Source organism: Gadus morhua, chromosome 7, assembly GCF_902167405.1.
Source record: "Gadus morhua chromosome 7, gadMor3.0, whole genome shotgun sequence".
Lineage (NCBI taxonomy): Eukaryota > Metazoa > Chordata > Actinopteri > Gadiformes > Gadidae > Gadus > Gadus morhua.
The window spans coordinates 12633656-12654769 of NC_044054.1; the positions used below are offsets into that span (position 1 = coordinate 12633656).

A 21114-nucleotide genomic window follows, 5' to 3' on the forward strand; every position below is an offset into this window, starting at 1 on the left:
TGTACACCCAAACAGGAAGTTATGGTTCTTAATATCCAGTCAGTAACGCTGCAGTGAGGCAGTCGGTCAGACAGCCAGGGGGTCTAATGTTTATATATTCAGAATCATGGATATAAGGATCTTGGAACTTTTAATATACACTTTTGCCTTGAAATAGTGGCTGACACCGGACACTGTGTCTTTAAAGGAAGGGGTAAGGCGATTGGAGCGGCCACCGTCCATGGGCTGAATCTCCTCTCACTCAAATTCCATTCATAAATAAGATATTGTGGAGAAAGGAAGTAAAGTCAGATCCAGAACTGACCATCCAGACCAGTTTACCGGATGTCATGAGCTCGGAGTAGCCCAACTTGTTCACCTCGCTACTCGGGAGAGGAGAAAAACGATTCGTGGCTTGTGATGGATTAAAAGTGAGCTTGTGAGAGGCAGCTTGTTTTTGGGGTTCAGAGCATTTCACCAAAAATGTTCCTGCCCTCGTTCAGGGCTTTACGTTGTTGTGTGTGTATGTTCGGGTTAACCAAAACCGCCCTGGTCTAAAAAAACAACATCCCAGCGTTCATCTCTCCGATCTGACCAGAGATAGGACTGAGTGAGCTATGGCAGCGAAAGACGACATCTACACCAAAGTGACCCCGCGGAGGCAGCGGCTGACCCGCCCGGGCACTGTGAAGCAAGGGGCGTCCACCCTGGACGTCCTGCTCTCCATGGGCTTTCCAAAGACCAGGGCGTGAGTATACACAACGTTTGTACACAGTTATTAGTGATACGAATAGCAACCGACTAATCACACTGTTGCAGTTATTCTTCCCCTTATGTGTCTGTTATTTGCCTAGTGTTATACGTGGTGATCATAATTTTAGATCATAAGCGATTCAACACCATCCATACTATGTATGGGCACTGCCTGAGCATGTGCCACATGGCCTGGTGTTGACCTTGTTGGTTTTCCCCCCACCTGCCAAGCTTATGGCATTTGTTTAACATGAGTTTCACAGTTGTTGCTGTAAGTGCTAATGGGGTTTCCTGATTAGAAACCCGTGTTATATTTCAGAAGGGGATGCACTTACCAGATTAATAGAAAATGGATTAACTATTCATTATTACTAAGTGTCTATCACTGAGCGAACGTGCAAGCTCACACAACATTTTATTTTGATATCATAGGCTATGTTTAGAAAATCCAACCTAAATATGGGCCATATGGCCAACTGGAAAGGGCCCAACTGTTGCCCTTTCCACTGTCAATGTCAGAAATGATCAAACGTTACTTGTGTTAAAGTAAAACAAAAACGTCTAATTCAGTCATTAATCATGTTCATTTCGATGGAGGCAAAAAAGCATTAATGCTGGAGGGAAATCTTTCACGAAACTGAAATCTTTCACGAAAACTACATATTGAACATGCATCATTGATCATACTGATGCAGCCAAAGGTTGCATGGAAACAAGTTCATGTTTGGGTCAAGAAAGCCATCGCCTAGGTTCCCAAAAGGACTACGCTTTAATAAACACAAATGCAACTTTGTACGCTAATCAAATACAACTTAAATGTTGTTAAAATCATGTGTTTTGGAGGTGGGGTGTCCTATTGCATATAGCCTATAGCTGGTCCATGTCTCCACCACTATACTAGGGTTTACTATTGCCTATTATACTATAACTTATTATTTGTCATTTCTTTTAAGCATACACTTTTATCCAAAGTCATCTACAGTCAATTCAAATATGATGTTATTAAGGAACAGATAACGGTGACGACATCTTGCTTAATGATGACTATAGGTTGACTGTGGATGGCGAAACTAAAACCTTCGTCTTGGAGTGGAACACCCTGCCCATTATGCTATCCTCCTCAGACAAGACTATCCTGCTCAGACTAGATTGTCGTTACACCAGTAAAACCCCTCCTTAGTCAGTCCTATAGTCAGTGCTGAATAAGTTTCCAGTGGGGAATGTATGACCATGTACACTAAGTAGCATTGTTTTCTAGGTGTGTGTGTATGTGCGCGTGTGTGTGTGTGTGTGTGTGTGTGTTGGGGTTGACGACGGTAGCCCCATGCCTGTCATTCGGGCTCCACGCTGAGGTTGCTCATATAGGCCACGCGAACACCTGATTCACGTACACACAAACCCCAAATGCTCCCCAAACATATTTTCATGAAGCCAATGTGATTGGCCTTGTTGCGTAGAAGTACGTTCAGACAGGGCATAGGCAGATAACTCTGCACTGCATGTTTTATGTAGTGTTAATAATATATATTAAGGCCTGCTGATGTTGGTTTTATATTTGTAAGGTGACTATAGGCTATATAAAGGTTAAAAATGTGTATATTTATATATAAAGGTAGGTACTTTATATAAAGGTTTGTTGACTCAGCCTCTTCTTGCCACTACACCTTATCCAAACTTATTATCGCCCTTAGAAAAGCTATCCCCATTCTATTTTTTTTTTTTCTACTTACTGCATATTTCTTTCCATTGAGATGGTCATTTGTCTGTTATTTTATTTTTAGGTGCTGGAAGCGAAACGTTTATGTCATAGCATAAGGGGACAAGGGGTTGGATTGTGAAAAAAAATAGGGGGTTGACTGTTCCAATGGGGAGAGTGAGTCACACCATCCACACACAATCAGGGTTTCTGTTTTTGGGAAGGGAATTCGGTTGGGTTTAGTATTTCATGCTGAGTCATTCATGATTCCGATCGGGTAATCAATTGGCTGGTGGGCAGATGGCACTCTCCTTATGCTCAGAAAGTATGTTGTCATCCAAAGAGGTCAAACTCACCTGCATCATAACGATGCTATTTAGAATATAGGCTATTCATTAAGTTAATGGAATGAATAGCCTATATTCATTATATATATATATATATATATATTATGTGTGTGTGTGTATATATGTGTGTATGTATGTATGTATGTATGTATGTATGTATGTATGTATGTATGTATGTATGTATGTATGTATGTATGTATGTATGTATGTATGTATGTATATATATATATATATATATATATATATATGTGTATGTATATATATATGTGTGTGTGTGTGTGTGTGTATATATATATATATATATATATATATATATATATATATATATATAAAAAATGGATGGAGATCTTTGAATCATTTTTGCTAAGAAATCTCTATGCTGCTTCTTAATAACCATCCTTGAACTATTGACAATTTTTTTTTTCTCTTTCTGTGTTTACCATACTGTAGGTATTAAATCGCTACGGATACGCTAAGAAACTCTGTCTGTACACACGTATGTGTGAAGTAACACAGCCTCTTTCAGAAACCATATCGGTTAGCTTGTATTTGTAAGGGGCAGGAGGAAATGGCTTATTTCAGGAAATGGTTTGTGACCTTTACACAGTGATTGTGCGCTGGAACTTTAGTAGCCGAAATGGTGAGTGTGTGAGTGCGTGAGCTCAAGAGATTTCATACAGGTAGACAAAACATTTGCTGTGATGATTAAGCCAAATGCAACACTATATAATGCAGGACAGGATATGCTGTGGCACTCAAAAGAAGGCTTTTCTGGACTTCATGCAGTCGATGACTTGCTAGCCACACTTCTAACTTCTTTGTTAGAGGTGTTCCTCTCTAACAAAGTTAGAGGCGTTCACCTCTAAACAAATCATGTAGCAGCAACTGATTGGTTGGAGGGCAGCAACATGTATTTTTTCTCGACGGCTATCCCCTTGCTGTCTGGTAAATATTTCTGCTTGAGATTTCTACAAAATGCTCAAACGTTCCTTTAGCTAAGAGCTCGAGTTTTGGTTAGCTGAACGTATTTTGTTATTCCTGATGTCCCCAAGGAAACGACCAAAAGCTAGACACAAGTCATGTATTTGAAGCAAAAGGAACATTTGCTTCTCAAAGGAAGTCTTTGGTTTTTTCTGCATAATCCAGCTCTAATTATTAATTTCTCTATGCTACCCTTCTGGAAAACAACTGTTAACAGTCAGTCAGTCAGTAAAGTTACAAGAGGAAGCAAACGCTTGCCCATTAACCCGTAATGACACGTAAAGCACACAACTTGTAGCGAAAGATAAGGGTTCAATTGGGTGGACAATAATCTCTCACACAATGCTTACATTTACCTGTTGAAGCTGAGGCACTGTGAGTAGGTCCGTCCTCTGGTACTTCAACTGTTTAAGACATAACTAAATCAATTTTCAACCGTTTATCTTCATTCAAACCATTTGACAAATCTACACACTTGTATCTTCAATAATATCTAAACGTAATTTCGATATGATTTAAACTTTCTTCAGAATCACAGTTTTAGTTTCATACCGGCTTTGTTTTCAGCTGTTTTCATTGAAGACGTCTGCCCATTCGGACACTCCTACTTCTTAAGACATCGTAACTCAATCACTTTTCAACCGTTTAGCTTTGTTCAAACCATTTAACAAATCGACACACTTGTATCTTCAATAATATCCAAACGAAATTTCGATATAATTTAAACTTTATTCAGAATCACATACCGGCTTCATTTTCAGTTGGTCTCATTGATTTACTTGATGCTCCTCTTAAACACACACACACACACACACACACACACACACACACACACACACACACACACACACACACACACACACACACACACACACACACACACACACACACACACACACACACACACACACACACACACACACACGTGCAGGGCAATACATTTGACCTTTCAGATTCTTCAGTTCAATTAATTTTACATTTCTGCATTTTTAGCACAGCTTTGCGCTTTTCATTCAGCTTTCACTTTATTTGTTTCAAACCATTTATATTTCTTAAATGGTGTGCATGTTTACATTGTTTACTCCATTTAAACTTTTTAACTTGTTTCTTTGTGTCTTTCATCTATGTGGCTTTATCAAAAAATATTTTCAACCTCACTGTACAACAGCACTCACCGCATTTTCTTCAGGAAATGCATTTTCTAGTTTGATCTAATATTTACAATATTTGCATTGAAATGAACCTGGTATCGTAGATCAGCTCAACGTGAGATTTTCTTGTCCAACTAGGATCTGTTGGCTGAGGTCGTCTTGCGTTCCCTAACCATTTTGAGGAATTCCCTGTCAGGGGAGGGGCTTTGTGTGAGTGGGCCTTATTAAGGAAGATGGAGAGGTGGACAATTCACATATTTGTTAGAGTGACATGTAACAAAATACCTTGAAAAAAGGAAATACCGTGATAGAAACCACAAAATAAGAACTTCCATTTAGAGAGCTCCCTGTCACTCCCCTCCCGGTATTCCACTGGTTTAGCTCCAGAGTGCCATGAATATGAGCATGATGAATACACAGCGCTCCATCTCCAGAGGCCACACAGGAACGAATCAACCAATATGGTCAATTTAAATGTTCTCCCCTCAGTCTGTGTGTGTTGACAAGGTAGGGCCTCACAGTCCCCCCCCCCCCCAAGCTTATATCTGTCGTTATAAGGCGGGTCTCCTCATATTATCATTTAAAATGTGATTTCACCCACCCCCCACCCCCAGCCTGCATCTGTGCTGTAACAAGCTAGGTCCTCACTGCCAGAGGTCCCCAGCAGTCGGCCTGCTGCACTTTAACTCTACGACGAGTGCAGAGGGACGCAGCTTAATAGAGGGCATTATGGTGATATTGACACGCAATACTTTATGGTCTACCACAAGGCATATACGTGTGTGTGTGTGTGTGTGTGTGTGTGTGTGTGTGTGTGTGTGTGTGTGTGTGTGTGTGTGTGTGTGTGTGTGTGTGTGTGTGTGTGTGTGTGTGTGTGTGTGTGTGTGTGTGTGTGTTCCTTCAGAGGGGAGTCCATCTGGTGTTTGAGGAGAACATGTTCCACGGGGCTCCCCCAAGAATACGGCGTTGACTGCGGTCCTGATTCGTGCACGAGCACACTGCTGTTGCTGTGATACGTGTGCACGCCGCTGGCCCGTAAACAGGAAATGTTGATTTCCACAGAGAGAGCGAGAGGGAGCTGGACCTGGGAGGGGCGGCTGGCAACACGGGGCTCTTGGAGTTTTAACACACAAACCCACAAACTTTGTGTCTATGTAAGAATTGAGACGTGACAGGATTTGTCAGTTCCGATTTATATGCTACTACTACGTTAACTAAACGCTAAACTTCCCGTTGGATTCGTGAACACGCAATTATGCACTTCTGCATCAGCTCTTCCAATGCAACTTCCTGTTAATGTTGCTAAGATTCATGTATAGCAGAAGAGCCGAACCATAGACCTCAGCGTTCAAACATCTTGGTTGCTCAATGCTCAGTTTATAGAATAAACTTAAACCTGGTCAAACCACAAATCAACCAGTTAGAAAAAGGGGATGTTTGTGAACTTCCGGTGTTGATCAAAAACGTTAATGATCACGTACTCACTGCACTGAGGCTATGATCGGGTTACGGCTGATATTAACATTTGCCGTTTTTAATTCAAAGAGGACCATGTGATTCGGCCCCCAACGAATCACACCTTTTGCCACGCTCAAAAGCGTTGGCATAAACAAAGGACCGTGATCTGTTTCTCCTCCATCGCTCCCTCGCCCGACCTTCTCATCCTCGAGTTACACCGAACAGGAAATGCAGTTTATAAATAAATCACTCAGTTCCTGCTCGGAGCCAAGTGGGGACTTTACGTCTTAGCCCCACACTTATTATTTAGGGGAAAAAACTGTTTTACTCCGACCTTGTGCAATCAACCTTCTGCTGCATTGTTGCCTTTTTCTGGCTCTGACATCCTTATCAGTATCAGAGGATGATTTGTAAATAGCTCAATGGTTGACTCTAAAAATTGCTGAGCCATTGACCTCTTTTAGAAGATGCGGTACGATGTACTAAATGTTAAGATTACAAACGTCAATGGCAATAAAAGTAACACAAAGTACAAAGTAACAGCGCTAATGTAATGCATTACAAAATACAGATGGAGCTTTTAGTCTTTTTTTGTGACATAAGGACACGTGACGGAGAACAACGGATCAGAGCAGGGCACCGTGTCGTCTTCTCCGTCCCCCCTTTAGACGGGGTGGCGATGGGGGTGGGGGGGTATAAGTCCCAGCTGTAGCCCTGTAATCCCGTCCAGCCCAGTCTCCGCTCCGCACCGCCCTCAGCGACTCGACGCCGTATCCTTCCGCTCACTTATTTAATCTTTTCTTTCTTCGAGCTCTCGAGCCCCGCTGTGGCCGTCCACATCCTGTAGCAACACTCTGAGTCTCTCTTCACACGTGCTGAGACAAAAGCCCCCGCGAGGACACGTTTATTTTAATGTCTCTGCGAGTCTTCCACGTGTTGGTAGACGCGGTCTGCTGCAAGACTACTGTAGCAGACCGCGTCTACCAGCATGTGTAAGATGAATCTGGGTGACCCATCTGGCGGGGGCGGGATTGAACCCACGCTCTGCCAGCGTGTGTTGGTCTGTCGGGGGGGGGGGGGCGGGGGGGTTCATGGCCCCGGGGTGGAGGCCACTGTGCTGTATCTAGGGCCCTCTCACTGGGACACATCTAAAAATAGCTCTGTGGCAGCAGTGGATGTGCATGACACTCATCTATCTATCTTGATAGAAAGAGGGTTCAACCATCGGTAACGTGCGCCACGCCCAGACAGGAAAAGGTACAGGTTCTGATCTCCAATGTCCGCAACCTATCCGCAGGAATCCCTGAGCGAGATGCTGCCCTACCCACTCCCTGCTCAGGAAGCACACGCATCTGCAGGAATGCACTGAATGTCACTTTGGATGAAAGGTTCGACTAGGGCTAGAAGTGGAAGTATGGCCCAGAGACGTGTTCGCAAAGCCCACCACTTGTCAATGATTTCTGTCTCTCGCTGGGGCCTGTAGGGAACACTGCGACCACTTCCTGCTATTTGTTCGACTCGTAGATCATTACCATGTGCTCGCTCGCCGTGGTGTGAGCTGCGGTGTGAACACGGCGGCTTTTGTTTGCAGGCCGCGTGGGCGTTGAGCCTGTGACTTACCTTTTGTGACTGGCTGGGTCAGTCAGAGCCCCTCCGCTGCTGCGCTAACCTCATTACACGTTTCCAAACTGGGTTCCGTTGTGTGAGTGAGATCCTGCTCCCTTCTCGGCAGCTGTACTCGCTCTGTATGCACCCTGAAGCCTTTCACACGGGGCTGAAATCAAACTCTTGGTAAATCCCATGCAGTCGTCTTTTTGCGAATAGTAAAATGAACTGTAGCCCACAGAAATTCAATTTTAAACCTGTTGAGACCCTGCTTGGCGGGCCCCTCTCCTGTACCTCCCTAGACAGCTCTATACCGACAGGTGTTGAGACACCTCCTCCAGGCTGTGAGCGCCTCTCCCCCTGGGTGTCTGTACCCATCCCGGGGAGAGGCAGGTCGGACAGCCTATCATAACACGGCTCGTATAAAAAGGATCTGATTAGATTCAGAGCTCTCATTAGGAGAAATGCAATCAGCACGGGGAAGGGAACTTCAGTAGACAAGTGAACAGGAGGTATCGATGTTTTTGGTGGTTATTATCAGGAGGGTTTCATTTCTCAGGAGAATACAGTACGCAAAACAGAACAAGCCAAGCCCTGGTACATCTCCAATGTAAAGACGGTATTAGCATTTATTGATTTGTTGTCTAATATTTTTGACAGTGCCAGTTTTTGCTATAATCCTATTTTACGTGGCCAATGTAAGCAGAGAATAGACTTACTGTCTGGTATAGTTGGCTAGTGTTTGTGATGCTCTCTTTAACCCACCTTACCTACTGGGTGATGACCTGGATGATCTCAGGTCCTCCGCTGGCTTGTTGGAGGGTACCATGAAGAAAGTTGGTCATGCATGTTATTAATCATGCCTGTAAACCAGTTGTTCTGAAACTTTTTAAACCGCGTACCACCTCAGAAAATGTTTGTCTCCCCAAGTACCATCATCATGACAGATGTTATAAAATACAGAACACAGTAGCGTAGGCCTGCAGCCCTAGTCAGCTACACACAGCTCACACAGGAGGCACATTTATTCTTAAAAATAATATTATTTATTGTTAACTGTGGTCGTCCGTACAAAGTGTTAGCACTAGAACAGACACGCACACAAGTGAGAACATTAAGAATAACAACTGCGTACCAACAACCTGTTTGAAAATTTTAGGCTAAATACAACTACTATTAAAAGTTGGCCTGCCCGTTGATAACTGCACTTCCATAAGCCTCATGAGGCATCTGCGGCTGCCTCTGCGAACACAGTCCTGCGATGTCTGGATAAATTGAGGTCAGCTTCACTCTCAAGTGTGACGCAGCATCAAGGTGCTGAATAAATCAGACCCTTATTATCTATGCTGCTATGCTATTATTCAATGGTAACTATGGCAAGCACACCATTTCTGTATTTCAGGTGCCAAACGTTGTTTGTCTGTTGAGACATCACACACCTGCCTTCGGTCTTTCAATAAACATGCTGTAGTTTGATTATAAAAGTCAACATTGACTGGTGTGTCTCTATGTGCAGGCTGAAAGCTCTGGTCTCCACTGGGAGCCGCAACGTCCAGGCAGCGTGTGATTGGTGAGAAGACACACACACACATGCACACGCACTTGCATGCAAGCAAGCCACATGAGTCAACCACGCTATAGTGCCTTTTGTATTGTAGTCAATGTGCATGCTCACCTGTCTTGTAATTTGTATGTTTTGTGACATTTTAATCATCTCACTTTGTGATGGATGGTAATAGCAGTAGCTCTGTCCTATTTTATCACACATATTGTTTGGGGGTTCGTGTGACAAAAGTACCTCCATGGGTGGGTCCGTTTGGGTGAACCCTCTGTGACGACCCGGTGTGTTGCCCCCCCTCGACCCAGGCTCTTCTCCCACGTGGACGACCCCTTCCTGGACGACCCGCTGCCCAGGGAGTATGTGTTGTACCTGCGGCCCACCGGGCCTCTGCTGCACCAGCTCACCCAGTACTGGCAGCAGTCTCGCCTCACCTGCGGCAAGAACAAGGCTCACAACATCTTCCCCCACATCACCCTCTGCCAGTTCTTCATGGTCAGTCGTGTGTGTGTGTGTGTGTGTGTGTGTGTGTGTGTGTGTGTGTGTGTGTGTGTGTGTGTGTGTGTGTGTGTGTGTGTGTGTGTGTGTGTGTGTGTGTGTGTGTGTGTGTGTGTGCCTTTGTTTGCGTGCGGTTAATAAAATCATAAGGCGGACACCATCTGATTCTATTGATTAGCACACACACAAGCAGAGAGTCCCAGATGGTGTGATGATTGGCAGGAATATGCATGATTTTGACTTGTACATGGATGCATGCTTCACAGCACATGACCACACAGATGTCTTGTATCTTGGTGCAGTGAATTTAAATATTGGTATAGGGCACAATATTTATTGAGTGGTAAAACTTCAAAAGTCGGTATTTATTTGATTGCATTTGATCAAGCAAATAAACTACCCGTAAACTAAATCCTATCAAGCAGCAAACCATGCATCACTCCTTTGCTAATCACAAGACGGGCTCAGTTATTATTATAGACTAGCTTTAGTTTAGTTTCCTCTAACCCTGTTTGGTTCGAACAAAGAGACACTTACAGTGACATGTTACGAGTTCATCGTCTACCGACGTATAGTATAAACATCCCTCCAAAGAAGTTAAAAAAAAGTCTGTACAAAATGGCACCATACGGTAAACCACTTACAAAATGTCCTAAAATGAATCCTTGATAAAGGCTTTCTTTAGATGACCACTTCATAGTTTAGTCCATTTTTTTGAACATTTCACTTCCTTCATTTACATCACACCTACTGGTAAATGCTGCTTGTGTGTTTCCCTCGATCAAGCTCCAATAAATCAACACATTGACACAGAAGTGCCCCTTTTAAGAAATACTTTTTCATCAATAACTAATCTAGAGGCCACCAATCCTGTCGCTCAACCGCTATGCAGTGAAACGGAGTGAAAGGCCCCCGTTCACCCAGATCAAACCGCAGACTGTCTGGCTCGTGGGTCCGTTCCTTAACGAGCGTTTGGTTTCACTTCTGTCCGGTTCTTGTCCCCACCGTGGTGCTCAGTGTGCGGACGGGAAGGTGGAGGCGCTCACGGAGGCGCTGCAGGCCACCATGGCCTCCTGGCGGGGCCGCTTCCCCGCGACCCTCAACCTAAAGCTCTACACCTCCTCCAACTTCATCGGCCTGTTCGTGGACGAGCATGTGGCCGAGGTGCTGAAGAGCTTTGCCTCCGAGTTTGCCACGGAGGCCGCCTCCAAAGCAGGTGCGCTCAGTTATTAGATATGAGGTCAATTTGTCGACTCGATTTTGGATTATTCACCCAGTCAGCTGAAATAAATATATTCTTCTGCCCTTTTGAGGATATTGTTTCTGCGTTATCAGGACACATATCAATAGTTGTATTTGACGGTTGTTGGTGTTTTCATTTGAAACCCAATTATTCAGGGTGTGCAGATAATGCACACCCTTGAAATGTTATTGACCAATCAGGATCCAGCATTCAAAAATGCTGTAGTATAAGGAGACAGTCGAGGTTCTTCGTTGTGAATGCTCAGAGTTAGACATTGGGGAGACCTGGGAATGAGCCCAGAAACTTCGGCTGGGATTCAAACCCCCTAGTCACCACACTATCCTGCCCCCGTCTAGTTCTCCTAGGGACACTTGTTGTAACACATTTTACATCCATTTTCTTCATTGTCTGTAATCAATTGGAGTAGAGCTATTGAACAGCGTTTTAAAACCTGGCTTAAGGTTTATAGTTTAATATTGTTTGTTTTTATATTTTTTTCCCAGACGTCCACATCGAACCGCACAAGAAGCAGCTCCACGTCACCCTGGCCTACCAGTTCCAGGCCAATCACCTGCCTGTTCTGGAGAAGCTGGCCAAGAGCATGGACGTGTCCGTGGGCTGTGACTGGCTGGCTGTCATGTTCTCGCGGGACATCCGATTCGCCAACCACGAGGTGAGGACCTGCCCCGGCCCACTCTGACTCTGATGGGTTTTCCCTGTGCTCACCGAGAAGGGGTTCTGGTTATCCGATGGCTTTCTAACCTCTTATGACATACGAAAGTAGACCGTACGTGACCAGTGACTGTACTGGGTCTGCACACAGAGGCCACATTCAAAGGGTGGGGGAAGTGTCACTATGATACAATGCATGCAGGTTGATCTTGCAAAGCCTGAGAATTCTTTAAACTCAAAGGTCTCTCAGCAGTGGGCGGCTTCACGGCTTTCCGCGCCTGTGCGATAACCACGTAGCTAGTAGGCCTTGTAACGACACCGCTTTCGATCCGACCACAGCCTGTCTCTCTTCACTGTCAAAAAAACAAGAAAACCATGCAAAAATGAGAGTTTTGCAGCGACATCTCATCAGCCGAACGCCTGCTAACAAACATGCGTGTGTCTGGTGGACCCCCAGACGCTGCAGGTCATGTACCCGTACACGCCCCAGAACGACGACGAGCTGGAGCTGGTGCCGGGTGACTTTGTGTTCATGTCCGCCGTGGAGCAGGCCAGCGCCAGCGAGGGCTGGGTCTATGGGAGCTCCCAGGGCACGGGGCTGTCGGGCCTGCTGCCCGAGAACTACGTCACCCGGGCCGACGAGTGTGAGACCTGGGTGGTCCACGGGTGAGGGCGGTCGAGCACCGCACAGCTGGTTTAGTCGCCTCTCCGTCTCCCTGCCTGTGTCTGTCTCTGTCTCTCTATCTCTCTGTCTGTTTATCCATGTCTCTGTCCATGTCCCCGTCTCTCACTCTCTCTCTGTCTGTCCATGTCTCTGTCTTCGTCTCTCATGCCCTCTGTCTGTTTGTCCATGTCTCTGTCTCTCAATCTCTGTCTGTTTTTCGCTCTCTCTGTCTGTTTATCTCTCTCTGTCTTCGACTATGTCTCGGTCTGTCTCTCACAATCTCTTTCATGTTTTTAATTCTCTGTCTTTGTCTCTTTCTTTCACTCCGTTTGTTTTTCACTCTCTGTCTGTCTGTCTCTCTCTCTGTCTCTCACTCCTTTTCTATCTATTTGTTGCTCTCTCTGTCTATGTCTCTCTCTCTCTCTGTCTCTCACTCCTTCTCTATCTATTGGTTGCTCTCTCTGTCTATGTCTCTCTCTCTCTGTCTCTCATTCTCTCTCTGTCGGTTTGTTGCCCTCTCTGTCTATGTCTCTCTCTCTTTCTCTCACTCCTTCTCTGTCTGTTTGTTGCTCTCTCTGTCTGTGTCTCTCTCTCTCTGTCTCTCACTCCTTCTCTATTTGTTGCTCTCTCTGTCTATGTCTCTCTCTCTCTGTCTCTCACTCTCTCTCTCTGTCTGTTTGTTGCTCTCTCTGTCTATGTCTCTCTCTCTCTGTCTCTCACTCTCTCTGTCTGTTTGTTGCTCTCTCTGTCTGTCTCTCTCTCTCTCTCTGTCTCTCACTCCTTCTCTATCTGTTTGTTGCTCTCTCTGTCTATGTCTCTCTCTGTCTCTCACTCCTTCTCTGTCTGTTTGTTGCTCCTTCTGTCTATGTCTCTCTATCGCTGTCTGCCTCCGTCTCTCACTCCTTCCCTGCCTGTTTGTTGCTTACTCTGTCTAAGTTTATCTCTCTCGGTGTCTGTCCGTCTGTATTTATCTTGTTGTGTTGACTTCCCTTTCTCTCACATGATATTTTTTTCAAAGATGGATAACTTTGAACATAATCAGGCAGGTCATATTTTATAAAGGTTAGGCAAAGCTTTGCTGCCACATTCTTTAGTTCTCAATTTTGCAAACCACTGCAAATTACCCAAAACATTACTGCTACATTGCTCAGTCATGGAAGCCATTAAGGCAAAAAGTCAGCATGACAAAGAGCAGTAATTTCGCTGGAAAACATTGAAAGAAACACTAGAGCAGTTATTAAGCGGCATTAAAATTTGAGTTATGTGAGCCATGTTCAAGACCATGAGGTTGATTACCTCTCTTTGGTGTGATGTTCATCAGGTCTCATTCGTTCCTCAACGGAGCCCCCCCACCAGACCCAGGCGGTCGGGCTGACAGCCTGCTGTTAGACGGACAACTGCTCGACAGCCTGGGAGACCTGGCTGGCCTCAGCGTCCTCACTACACCCATGCAGGTATCACTTCCCTGCACTTTGGGGCTGTTAGCAAGAGCTAGCATGTCATTTTATGGGCCTTTTAGCTGTTAGCGTTAGGCAGCATGTTATGTTATAGTACTGTGGGACTTTTAGCTGTTAGCGTGAGGCAGCGTGTTATGTTATAGTACTGTGGGCCTTTTAGCTGTTAGCCTGAGGCAGCGTGTTATGTTATAGTACTATTGGCCTTTTAGCTGTCAGCAATACATGTGTGTTTATGAAAAGCCTTTTTAAATGTGTTACGGTGTTGTCCTTTTTACAACGAAAATAAAATTGATTTCTGCATCGACTGCTCATTTGGTCTCAGCCGTGTTGTAAAGCTTTTATGACACTGTGTTAATGCATACCTACATAGTGTTCCAACCGCACATTATATTGATTCTGACGCCGTGCTAATCAATACTTTTTCCTTGACGTTTCACCTCCCACGTCTATTCACAAACCTAGCATCCTGTTGCATTCGGAAGCAACACTCATCCTTTCACTCCCACTTGTCCTTAAAAATTATAGAAATACAATACACAAATATAACGTGTTCGGTATGTTTCTGTGCCTCCACTGGATCCTCGGTGGTCGCCATGGCAACCGGCCCATAGGTACTAGTCTCGCCAAGGTTTTTTTTGAGCTACCGGTAATGTCGACGTACCAGTGCCTCGGGGACTTGACGAGGCTTGATTGCTGCCATGTCTCTGATGTACAGCTGGCTGCTGTCAGTGTGGGTGATGAGCGTCTTGTGCCCTCTGGTAGCTGCTGAGGGCCGGCAGCGAGCAGTCCAGTCTGCCCAAGAGGAGCCTGTTTGTGTGTCGCCATGGCGAGCGGATGGACGTGGTGTTCGGCAAACACTGGATCACTCAGTGCTTCGACACCAAAGGTCAGTCGGAGGGGCGTGGTGTGCATGCGACGGCAGTTAACTTAAAGAGCTCCTATTGAACTGCTTTTCTGGTCTTCGTTTCTTATTAATGACTCCTATAGAGCAACCTGACACGAATCACAGCACAAAAAAACGATCTTGATTTTCGGGAAACTCTTCCTCTCATCTGGGCGCTTTCAGCATTCTCTGTCAACACTCGGCCTCGTCCTCCTCCGCCCCCTCGCCCCCCTCCTTCCAACCCTACTCCGTTGTGATTGGCTACCTTCCGGAAGAGCATGTTGCAGCATTACCATACCTGGAAAATCTGGATTGTTCTACGTAGATAAATCCCGGAAATTGGAACAAGTGAATGGCTACCGGCGTCCCTAGTGTTTAGCGCTCTGCACAGCCACCCCAGACGGTCAGCAGGGAATACGTCTTAATGCATGTACGTCCTTATTTGACACTTTAGGATGCTTAAAACGGGACTATAAATCATTATAACAATGTTTATAGGTCATAAAAGTCGAAAAAGCATAATGGGTGCTCTTTAACGTTTACATTGTTTTCGTGCTCCCAAGAGGTTATTTTCAACAATATACACAAAATATCACCTTTTAACATTTGGATCTTTGTCGCTCTATTGCAGTGAAAACCGATGCGATAAACATAAAATAAAGGACTTCGGAGCATTAAACAGTATGCAGACTTACTCAACACTTTAATGTTTGTTATTAATTGCACTTGTCCAGCACCTGCAGAGAAAGCTAGATGTGTGTGAATTTCTTTACATTTCTTTATCATTTCTGAATGTCCATGTACTGCTTGTGAGGTTGTGAAGTCATCACATCTACCATTCTTAAGTCTTCATACCAGACATTTATTTTTCACGTTTTTTTTTTTAATAGGTCGATACGTTCGCTGTAATCTCAACATGCCGCCCAGCCTGCCAATCAGAAGCGGTGGACACCGAGACTACGATAAAGATTGTCCAATCACTGTGTTCGGTGGGACACAGGCCCGCCTCGTAGGTATGTAGCATCACAATGCTATTCAACTTTTATTTCAAGTAACAAAAGGTCTTTAATTTTACAGGAATGTAAAATAACCGCTACAAGCCAGAATGGTTGTAATTATCATTATCATAATATTTTGCATTTACGATATTGGTTTATATATCAACATACTTGTGTGTATGATGTGTCTCTGAGCATGTTTATTTCTGGTGACCAGGTGAGGCCCTTTTGGAGAGCCACACAACAGTGAACTTTATCTACTGCTCTCCCTCACTGCGCTGCGTCCAGACGGCCCAGAACATTCTCCAAGGTGGGCACCAGTTCTCACACACATTTCTATCTTAAGGTTGACTTGGTTCTCTTTTTTTATCCAGCAATATAAGCCAACAGTATCCTTAAGCCTCTTTCACACATAATTACCTGTCAACTGCTTTAGTAATAGTATAACCTTTCAGGCATCGCTATTGATGCTCAATATTCACACACACAGTGAGGTTCTGGAACATAGCAATGCTGGAATAGATGGGCAAGGGGACAGTCCAGCAGAAGGTGATAATGCAACACTTATGGACGCCCACCGCCGTGAAACCCACAGAATGAGTGTTCCCTTGTTTCGGAGTCCATCCAGTTTCCAGCCATTGAGAAAATCCACTTTCGGGGAAAATCATTTGAGTCTTGTGATTGGTTCGCTTGCTCAACGTGAGAGCGTCTTATGTCAGATGGACATAGCTGTCTCTCATGGAAATGTTACTGCTTTTTATACAACTACCAACAGTGTTCCGGAAATGTCATCAGGACTTGATGGGGGGGAAATTCGCGGTACTGATTTTCGTGATTCTGTTCCCATTCGCGAATGACCCCATGTAGAAAATGTCTACATGGGGTCGGAACACGACTGTGCTGGACAGCATGTGTGAAAGTGGCTTTGCTCCTATAAAAAAAAAAAAAAAAGAAGCAGAAATCATCAGCATCTTACTGTTCTGTCTCAGTAAGTTCTGTTTCTGATTGGCTCAAAGTAGTGCCAAAAGAGTTTAAAAGTTTTGCGATGAAGTCTGTGGTGAAGTGTTTTTTTGTCGGAACTAGCATGCAGACTGACTTACCAACCTACGTCCCCCACGCCCCACCCACACAGGTCTACAACTGGATGGAAAAACGAGGATCCGCGTAGAGCCAGGCTTGTTCGAATGGACCAAGTGGGTGTCTGGCACAACCCTCCCCGTCTGGATCCCCCCTGTGGAGCTGGCCGCCGCCAACCTGAATGTGGACACAACATACAGGTACTGCCCCCCCCTGTGGTCCACTGGGTCCTTCCCTAATGGGTGCAGTCCCACTGCAGGCATTGATGAGATGGTCCTAACGCTTAGATATGCTGTAGGTCTGTGATGTGTTCCAAATGCCATAGGCATCCGTCAATTTCTGTTGTGGTTGACCGGGCGCCTGCCTCTGTATGAGACCATTAATTTCAGACCGCGCCCGGCTTATTAGATAAGCACCACCCCTGCACCTCTGCATCTTAGTTAGGGAAATCCATTTTGTCTGTTCTCATGCCCCCCCCTCTCCCCATAGACCTCATATCCCCATCAGTAAGCTGGTGGTGTCGGAGTCCTACGACACCTACATCAGCAGGAGCTTCCAGGTGACCCGGGAGATCCTGTCCGAGTGCAACAACCTGGGTACGGAAACGCACTACAAACCCACAGCCATTTAGTTTTTTCCTTGTCAGTGTGGATGACCCCCTGAGCGTTTCAACGCTGCAGTCTCTGTTATTACCATTCTTCCACACTATGTTGACGCTTTCGCCACTGAAAACTGAGCCTTATGACAACGGTCAGGGTGTATGAAACTGAAAACCGAAAACTGAGCCTCATGACAACGGTCGGCAGGGTATGAAACTCCAAAAAAAACAGTGACATTGTGTGACCTTCTAATGGGGGGATCTCAGTTCCGCCCCTTGCGTGCGTTTGGTTCACCGCGATGGTGTCCTTGTGTCCTGCTCTTCAAATACGTGTTCTTCCTCGAATCTTTGGTCCCTAGTCGCTCGATCACAAAAAACATGAAGATATAGTTGAACCGCCTTCATAAACAGACGTACCACCTTGGTTCCGGTATTTAAGTCGTGTCTCCATTGTACATAAAGGAGAAGTTAGGTAGAAGGGTAAAAGTGTTAGAATGGCCCTGAGAGTGCTTTGTGAAGCCACGCCTCTGTCTGACAGGAGATACGGTGCTGATCGTGGCTCACGCCTCGTCCCTGGAGGCCTGCACTCGCCAGATGCAAGGTCTGAGTCCCCAGAACGCCAAGGACTTTGTCCAGGTCGTCCGAAAGGTCGGTGTGAGAGCCTGCTCCTTCCACTGTTTTCTTATCATTTGTTTTGTCATACTTTCTAATTTTGTCGTAGTCTGTTCCCTCACTCACTCTCACTCACTCTCTCTCTCTCTCTTCAGATTCCCTACCTGGGCTTCTGTGCCTGCGAGGAGCTGGGGGAGACGGGGGTTTGGCAACTGGTTGACCCACCCATCTTGCCGCTGACACACGGACCCAACCACAGCTTCAACTGGAGGGAAATGCTTCTGCAGGACTGAGAGGAAGAGGGCGACAGAGAGGTGCTGTGTGGACGCCTGTTGTCCGGGTGCTCGTCTGAAATTAATATTTATTATTAGCCCTCAAACGCTTTATCCGCTCACCCATCCAGCCACCCGTTTCGCTGAACTTAATGAACTGCTCGTGAATGAGAAGAAGGTACTGTATTTATGAGGAAACGGCAAGAACAAATTGGACTACGTTACAGTCCCTTTGGCCATTCAAGCACTGAGCAAAAGGGAGAGAGAAAAGTGAGTGGGAGCTTCTAGGAAAAAGGCGAACAAGCGTTATTACTGGTGGCTCGCCAACGGTTTGATGGACTGTCCGATTCGCTTTCCGCGGGGTTCTCGTTGAACACTTGTGTGTGCAGGCTCGCAGTGAGCGTTAAGAACGTTCCCGAACAAGAGCTCCTGGTGGCAACTGCCTCTTTTTTTTATAAACACTGTGACAAGCAAAACAAAGCAGAGTCAAGAAGAAGACAGAATATATTTAATTGAAATAGTAAGAGGTATGTTCAGTGTCCTTAGATTTTAAGAAAAGCAACTGTTCCTGTTGGAATGAAGCACAGTGGAAACGCGGTCTATCTGACAATCAGACGCCAGCAGAACTGGCGTCGGTGTTTGGGTCATAACACATCGGGACTCTTCCTGCGAGTCCTACTCCATGAAGGGTTTTTGTGTTCGTATTTACACAGATTTACCAAAACGTAACAGCTTTTTGTAGCCTTTTTCCGCTAAGGCCCTCGTACACAAGCAATATTTCCATATTGTATACAGTGGATGCTAAATGTAGGCAGTGGAGCTACGACTTTGTTCTACAGCTTTAGTTGGTGCTTTCGTTGACTACTTACCTTCATACTTACCTTCGTCGACGTCGTGTCTCTTCTGCATCACAACCTCAGTGCGGTTTCCCTCCCTGTGCTTTGTCCTGGTCAGTTTGAAGCGTTCTCCCTTAATGTTTGGTGCATTTTATTTCTATGAACAGAGCGGATGATGACAGTAAGTGTTGCGCTTCCTGTTGTGTGTTATGTTGTATGCCACAGAATAATCCTATTTATATGATTTGGTTAGAGCCGTCATGAAGGATAAGTATGTAGTGACTGGATGGACGAGATCGAAGATGTGACTGATTGAACATGTGTCTTCGGCATTTCTACCTGTGCCATCGGCTCCTTGGCAAGATTACAGAATCATTCGTTTTAATTTGTCTTTGAAGAAATCCCTATATCTGGAAAAGATTTGTTTTTAAGTAATGTTGGTTTTGTATGAAAACAAAACAATTATTATTTTTTTGTTTGCTGTCCTTTACATCCGAGTTTGACATTCAACCCTGTGTGAGTTTGTCTGTTTCCCTTCCTCAGTCGGTCAGTCATGTTGACCGGAAACTCTTTAAGTCACCAGGACGACGGAAAATGACACCCATCATGGGAACACCGCTCCCAGTGGGGATGAGGTACCATGGCCTCCACCTATAGCAATAATTGTTGAATAGAGGGTGTATTTATTCATTGTTATTGGAGGTATTTTGGAACTGCATGTAGCTAGATAGGGCTAGCTATGAACAAGAGCATCACCAAAATACCTACTGTGAGGAAGGGTCTCTCCATGCTATTGATATTAAGTTCAGTGGTGCAGAAAGAAAGTATATCTATATTTTCAGAAACTACAGCCTTAAAACAAAATGGTACAGGAAAAATGATCAAATTAAAAGAAGCCCTTACTGTCCAGTCAAACTCTTCAATGAGTAGGCTGTCCCTTAGTTTGGTTTTATTTGTATTTCTCCATAAAGATGGGGATTGTTAAGTATTAATCTTCTGAACATTCCTACACACGTTCTGCCCGTAGAGGCTTAAAGTCAGAACATTGCTGTGTAGATTTACTTAAAATTCTGATTTATCGCTTGCTGATTTGGCTTTTAACATAGGTTCTAGCTATGAATGTATAGCTCATAAAATATTTTTATTTTTTACTGGTTGTGTAAAATGACACATCGTTTTTTGGTGTTACTATCATTGTTACAGCTGAGCATATAGTGTACCTACTCTCAAAAAGAGCAACAATATCAATTTCATAAAATACATGAACATTTGTGCTTCTGACATGCCTGCAATGTGATAGTATACAAAGTGTTAAACAAAAATGAAAGAAAATATACACGATGAAAAGTGTGCTTCCCTTGCACCTACTCTCGAACAGAGCATGCACTTTTTTCTCTTTTTAAGTCAATTTGCTTGGTTATTTTAGATGCCGACAAAATAAATAAAATAAAAATACATGTTTGTGACATTAATGTGTGGTCAAAAATCTGTCCTTGTGATTTGTGATTAGGCAATAAGCTGAATGGTATGTAATAGTTTCTATCTAATTTGTTTGATTGACCATAAAAAGTCTGCAACTCTCAATGCTTTAGATATTTTATAATATGAATAGAGAACAATAGATACGGGCTGCTATGTCGACTGTGAACCATAACTGCCGGCCAACACTTGTGTAGGCCACTAGGTGGCCCCACAACGCCGCAATTATATTTTATCCAAGTTTTTTGACGTTCATTTGGAATCCCATGTTTATCTTTTTATTAACGAAGACGTAAC

General features: G+C 44.6%; 1 protein-coding gene across 3 annotated transcripts; it reads left to right on the top strand.

Annotated features, from left to right (window-relative positions):
• The first annotated feature begins 20 nt into the window (after window positions 1-20).
• ubash3ba (ubiquitin associated and SH3 domain containing Ba) lies at window positions 21-20810 on the top strand. 3 transcript variants are annotated; one of them, XM_030360927.1, is made up of 15 exons: window positions 21-410; window positions 578-727; window positions 9487-9540; window positions 9837-10023; window positions 11044-11242; window positions 11773-11942; window positions 12399-12607; window positions 13927-14059; window positions 14825-14948; window positions 15836-15958; window positions 16161-16253; window positions 17076-17220; window positions 17510-17616; window positions 18157-18266; window positions 18386-20810. In XM_030360927.1, exons 2-15 carry the CDS (start codon window positions 597-599, stop codon window positions 18521-18523), a joined length of 1923 nt encoding a protein of 640 aa, XP_030216787.1. In that variant the 5' UTR covers window positions 21-410; window positions 578-596; the 3' UTR covers window positions 18524-20810. The 3 variants fall into 3 exon arrangements, with proteins under 3 accessions (XP_030216787.1, XP_030216786.1, XP_030216788.1); XM_030360926.1 differs by having other exon boundaries at window positions 21-727; XM_030360928.1 differs by lacking the exons at window positions 21-410; window positions 578-727 and adding an exon at window positions 5962-6061.
• Window positions 20811-21114: the final 304 nt, after the last annotated feature.